The sequence below is a fragment of the Apium graveolens genome, chromosome 9 (genome assembly GCF_009905375.1).
Source record: "Apium graveolens cultivar Ventura chromosome 9, ASM990537v1, whole genome shotgun sequence".
NCBI lineage: Eukaryota > Viridiplantae > Streptophyta > Magnoliopsida > Apiales > Apiaceae > Apium > Apium graveolens.
Genome location: NC_133655.1, coordinates 260,227,524 through 260,233,760, shown reverse-complemented (window position 1 = coordinate 260,233,760; position 6,237 = coordinate 260,227,524). Strand labels below are relative to the sequence as shown.

At 33.3% G+C, this 6,237-nt stretch overlaps 2 protein-coding genes across 2 annotated transcripts; both read left to right on the top strand.

The window, feature by feature from the left end:
* The first annotated feature begins 239 nt into the window (after positions 1 to 239).
* On the top strand, positions 240 to 3,016 carry LOC141686218 (uncharacterized). The gene is made up of 6 exons (XM_074491268.1): positions 240 to 596; positions 797 to 1,026; positions 1,127 to 1,256; positions 1,367 to 1,603; positions 1,651 to 2,152; positions 2,265 to 3,016. Exons 1-6 carry the CDS (start codon positions 240 to 242, stop codon positions 3,014 to 3,016), a joined length of 2,208 nt encoding a protein of 735 aa, XP_074347369.1.
* Positions 3,017 to 3,025: 9 nt separating this feature from the next.
* LOC141686217 (uncharacterized) lies at positions 3,026 to 3,514 on the top strand. Its single transcript, XM_074491267.1, has one exon. The coding sequence runs from the start codon at positions 3,026 to 3,028 to the stop codon at positions 3,512 to 3,514; it is 489 nt and encodes a 162-aa protein (XP_074347368.1).
* The last annotated feature ends 2,723 nt before the right edge of the window (positions 3,515 to 6,237 follow it).

Genomic DNA, 6,237 nt, shown 5'->3' with positions numbered 1-6,237 from the left:
CCGAATATGAAGATCCTGACGAAAAAGGTGCTAGAAAGTATATTACAATGAGAGAGTTTTATAATTATAAACTAATGATACGTCTTTCAAAAGGTACAAATTTGCTATTTGACAAAAGTATAATTTCTCATTCAGCTGTTGAACTTTGTGATAATTAGTTTATATTCGATGAATTTATACCTTCTACTGTAATAGGTTTGACACCACATCTTGGAGGTCGTTTATGGCAGTAATATGTTATGGATGCTTTCACCGCAATTGAGCAGTACAGATTGTACTGGATTAGAGACCATCAAACTACTATAAGATCTGATATCTACCATAATATCAGAGATGCAATGCAAAAGGGAGATATAAATCCATCCAATATTGGTAAAGCACTCATTCTTCCCGCTTCATTCACCGGAAGTAAGCGCTATATGACTCAGTATTTTAAAGACTCATTAGCAATATGTCGAACTTTAGGACATCCTTCATTGTTCCTTACTATGACCATTAATACAAAATGGCCCGAAATTCAGCGCATGTTAAAACATATGCCTGGTGTTGATGTTGCTGATGCACCTGATGTTGTAGCCAGAGTCTTTAAAATGAAGGTTAATCAACTTATGGATATGATTAAGAAGAAAAATTGTTTTGGCAGATGTATATGAGGTATCATTTTAGCTAAGTTTTTTTATACTCATTTTATTATTCATAAATTGTTCTATCAAAATGCACTTTTAGTATATATTTTGCCTGGTACTAACCGTTTTTCTACAATATTTCCATAGTGATGCATGTAATTGAATTCTAGAAGCGTGCATTGCCTCACGCTCATATATTAATTTGGTTGCACCCCGACGATAGACCTAAAACAATTGAGCAAATTGATAAAATGGTATCAGCTGAAATTCCTGATCCAGAAATTGATCCAGTTGGATATAATGCCGTGAGCAATTATATGATCCACGGACCATGTGGTCTTGATTATACAAAATCTCCATGCATGATCAAAGGCAACTGTATAAAGCATTTTCCTAAGCGGTATTTTCATTAACTTCCTTAAATTATAAATACTTTACTTTGTTAATAACTCTTGTTTTATTACCAGATTTTTTACAGTTTTAAAAATGTTTTATTACAGGTATAATTATCATACATTTTTTGATGAGTGTGGATTCCCCATATATAAAAGGAGGACTGGAATTACCATTAACAAGAAGGGGGTCAATCTTGATATTCGCTTTGTTGTCCCATTCAATCGCGATCTTTTGGTGCATTTTCAATGTCACATGAATCTGGAGATTTGTAATAATTCAAGATCATTAAAGTACCTTTTCAAATACTGTCTAAAGGGTCATAACACGACAACAATGTGTTTGAGGAAAACACGTACATGTACTTCTGCAACAATCCCAAAAAAGCACCAAAAGGTCCGATTGATGAGTTAAAACATTATTTGGATGGGAGATATGTTTGCGCGTTAGAAGCATCTTGGAGGATATTTGCTTTTGACATTCATTCCCATTGGCCATCGGTAGAGAGGTTACCGATATATTTACCAGGCGAGAAGCATGTTTCTTTTAAGGCTGGAGATGTCTTGGAGGATGTTTGCGACAAGGCAATATAAAAAAAACCAAGTTAGAAGCTTGGTTTGATGCAAATCAGACTTTCCCAAATGCGAGGAATTATAGTTATTCTGAATTTCCAAATAAATTTACTTGGCATCCTCAACCTGGTATCTGGAAAAAAAGGAAAAGAGGAGATGTTATTGGGAGACTCTCTGAAGTGCATTCATCAAGTGGTGAACTATTATATCTCCGCATGCTGTTACTTAGGAAGAAAGGTTCCATGTCTTTTGAAGATCTTAAAACTGTTAATGGACACATCCACGAAACATTCAAGGAATCTTGCGCGGCCCTTGGTCTTCTACAAAATAATAACCAATGGCATGAAGCAATTACTGAGAACTCCCATACATCATTGCCTCCACAGTTACGTGCAATATTTGTCAATATTTTGGCATATAGTCCTATTTCAGATCCACTTAGACTTTGGGTAGCTAATTGGCAATGTATGTCAGACGATATTCTCATCATCAGGCGACATATGCTTAATGATCCTCATCTATACCTATCAGACGAAGATTTGAAGAATTATGCATTTGCAGGTTTATATCTCATTATCATACCACCGGAATAATTAACATAATTCTGTTTTAGATATTATATGTAGTATACTTTTAAACTAACATAACACTTCATATATATTTTTGCCCGCAGAAATTAAAAAATTGTATAATGACATTGGGAAGAGTTTGAAGGACTACATGACAATGCCATTTCCAAGTGGAGTTTATTTTAGTAATGCTGTTAACAGACTACTCCAAGAAGAAACTTCATATGATAAAGAAGAACTGAAAATTTTGCATGAAAAGAATCATGGAATGCTCAACCCTGAACAGAAGAACGTTTACGATTCTATCATACAAAATGTTTGCAATAAGGTAGGTGATGTCTTCTTTGTATATGGAAGTGGAGGATGCAACAAGACATTTCTGTGGCAGACATTATATTGTCGCCTTCATTCAGAAGGAAATATTGTGCTTCCTATTTCCTCATGTGGAATAGCAGCCGTATTGTTGCCTGGTGGTAGAACTGCACATTCAAGATTCCATACTCCTTTGAAACTTGATCAGGATAGTACAGCCGGAATTAGACATGGAACCGATATTACAGAATTAATCCAACAAACTGATTTGATCATTTGGGTTGAATCGCCAATGCAACATCGTCATGCCTTTGAATCTGTTGACCGTTCTTTGAGGGATAAAATGTCTGCTATTGACAAAAGGAGAGCAAAGAAGCCATTTGGTGGTATCACAGTAGTTTTTGGCGAAGATTATAGGCAGATTTTACCCGTGATTCCAAAGGCATCCAGAGCTGAAATAGTAGGTTCCACCCTCAATAAATCAAAGATTTGGGAATTTTGCCAAGTTTTTTTACTTAAGCAAAATATGCGGCTTCATGCATGAAATACAGAAATGGAGAATAAGGTTATAGCGGATTTCAGTAAATGGCAGCTTTTAGTTGGCGATGGTAAAGTTGAGAACTTTAGTGCAGACACTGGTGAAATGCTAATAAAGATTCCAGATCAATATGTTGTTCATACCACGCAAAATCCTATAGAAAGTCTTTTTGAAATAACTTACCCAAATTTTCTAAAAACCATGTCTTCACATTCTTATCTAAGATCAAGAGCTATCCTAACACCAACTAATGTTGTGGTGGACGACATCAATAACAGCATTCTTGAGAAAATTCCTGGACGTCTACACACATATGTTAGTCAGGATTCAATTGACGATGCTGGTGATGAAGATAATGATTTCAGATCAGCATTTCCAGTAGAGTACCTGAACTCATTAAATATGCCTTGCATTCCTAAGCACGAGTTAAATATCAAGGTTGGCGCCGTTGTCATGCTTATGAGAAATTTAAACCAAATTATGGGATTGTGTAACGGCACGTGAATGATTGTGACATCCTGCAAGAAGAATAGTATTGAGTGTGAAATATTATGCGGATCCCATGTTGGGTCAAAACATTTGATCCCGAGGATAGAGATGATTCCAACAGATACCAACTGGCCTTTTGAGTTTAAAAAAATTCAGTTCCCACTCCAGATTTGTTATGCAATGACAATTAATAAGAGCCAGGGACAATCACTTGACACAGTTGGTCTATACCTTCCCAGAGCAGTGTTTTCTCATGGCCATGTCTACGTTGCCATCTCAAGAGTTACAAGATCAGAAGGTCTCCACATTCTCATCGACAGTGATGATGGTACCACCACAAATATTACATCAAATGTAGTCTATGAAGAAGTATTTTACAACCTACCGAGCATAAATGATGAGAATGTATCATAGTAGTTATTTGTATTGCACATTTACAATCTTGACTAAGTTATTCATCATTTTATTATAATTGGTAGTACGAGAATTTTTTTTGTTATTAAATTAGAATTACATCAGGTTATATTGGTTATTCATTCTCATATGCGAAGTAAAAGGCAGATTCTGGAATAGTTTTTTTTATGCATATCAAATTCTCAATATAATTAGATGTGATATGTTTTATATTGATAAGGAGACATTATGATAATCATAGAAGATTATGGGATAACAACAATAAGTATTAGATAACTAACTCATATTTAAATATTTGTTTAATATCACATTTATGTTACTAATTGATCTTCTATTTTAACACAATCTTTTTTTCCATGCTAATATTAGTGTAAGCTGTTAAGGATCATCATACAACTCTAATAGATATCTATTGATTGAGATTTTCATTGACCAATTATCAGCCTATCACCTTAACTATAAAGATAGTGTATATCTTTATTAAAAATACAGCCGATTGTCTTAAACGCTCCACACATTCAGATTGTTTTTGCTATAATTACAATTCATTACCTATTTGTTGATATGAAAATTTAACATACTCCTTTTTTGATAACATCTATTAACTTTTTCATTACTCAGATATGCAGGACCATCATCATTCATCCAATCTGGATGGTAATGATACTGCTTGGACTTTGAAGGTCCGTGTGACAAGAATGTGGGTATCAACTAATCGACAAGGTGTCTTAGTCAGGCACAATCTTATTCTATTGGACTGTGAGGTTTGATTGAATAACTATATGACTTATACCACATCTATGATTGTGTTTTCCAGCCTCTATCCTAAGATTTTCTTTTTTGCAGAATAATCACATACTTGCAATTGTTCTACCAGCTCTTTGGAATTTGTTTTACTTTATCATTCATCCTGGCAGATTGTTACGTATCAGAAATGTTTAGGTTCTTCCAGCTGCTGGTTTTCTGAGGCCTGTACGTTCAGCAAATTACATCATGTTTCTTCCCATCACTGTGGTGGTGTTGGAACCTGAGGAAATTTTGAGTATACCGCGCCATAAATTTGATTTGGTTCCTGTGACGCTCCAATATAATTCCCTTCATTGTTCTGCTCTCGATGAGCTTCCTATTTATTCCACTAGTATTGCGTATAAAATTTCAGAACAAATCGCTTACAATTTGTTGTTTTTAACTTTAAGTTTATTGTTGTAGATGTTATTGGAATGGTTGAACTCCTGCAACCAGTACAATCAATTATGACAAGATTTGGTGAAAAGGAAGTGTTACGCTTCACAATTTCAGATGGCGTGTAAGACTCTTCAATAATTTTTTTGACAATTATAAAAATACTACGCCATCCTCCAATTTTTATATTTTACGTATTAACACTATTGAACATCCATAAGTGTTTGAAATTTTATTATATTCGTTTTAGGAGGGCCATCTAAGTGTATTTTAGTGGTTCTTTGCCAACAAATTTTGAATCATTGTACCAAGTTACTGAAATTGAACCCAAAATTGTGATTCTGGCATCTGTTAGAGTCTTTATGTATCGAGGTTTATGTCTTATTTTTTATATTAAAAACCTTTAAAATTGTAAGCCTTCTCATAAGTTATAGAGTTTCTTCTAGCTCTTAAATAATATATATTTTTCGATCTTAAAAATAAGAAAAGCGCAGATCAGCAATATTACGTTAATAAAGCTTTTTGTCAATCTTGATTATCCTGATGTCTTATATTTGAGGCATAGGTAACTAAATATAAATTATATATTTTTGACTTTTACATCATTTTTTTCATATAAACGCTTATAATTTTTACATACTTTGCAATATAGGTTGATGGACATTTGACAAATCCAAATTTGATGCTGCAGAACCATTCCCGTCAACGAAGCTTGAAGACACTTTATTTTTACTGCATTTCTATTAAATTGATGAGACATGTCTTTTTTCAATTGTTGGAATACTGATAAACTTCCTGATTCAACCGCATTGTCGTATTTGTTTTTATTAAACTTATTTACCACGCTATGGATTATTTTATAATCATAATTATCTGAACTCAACAGTTTAAATAAATACATTAATTTAATATGTCTATTCTAAAGTTATGAAAAAAGATGTTATATATAATTCCATTTCGAAAGAATCAAACAAATTCTGTTATAAATATTCATATCATTTTCATATCTTATGCATATTTTTAAATAAATTAGAGAAACAGACAGAGTTATGAACAAAAATATACAAGTTAATAAAAAAAATGGAATCAATAACACTTTGATTGTGATGATTGGATTAATTTAATTGATTAACCTTAATTAA

Excerpts from the sequence above, each read along its gene's own strand:
- LOC141686218 (XM_074491268.1), top strand. The coding sequence starts at position 240 with ATGGATGCTTTCACCGCAATTGAGCAGTACAGATTGTACTGGATTAGA. Across the intron at positions 1,027-1,126 it reads ATAAAGCATTTTCCTAAGCG|GTATAATTATCATACATTTT; the intron begins GTATTTTCATTA and ends GTTTTATTACAG. Across the intron at positions 1,604-1,650 it reads TGGAGGATGTTTGCGACAAG|ACTTTCCCAAATGCGAGGAA; the intron begins GCAATATAAAAA and ends GATGCAAATCAG.
- LOC141686217 (XM_074491267.1), top strand. The coding sequence starts at position 3,026 with ATGGAGAATAAGGTTATAGCGGATTTCAGTAAATGGCAGCTTTTAGTT.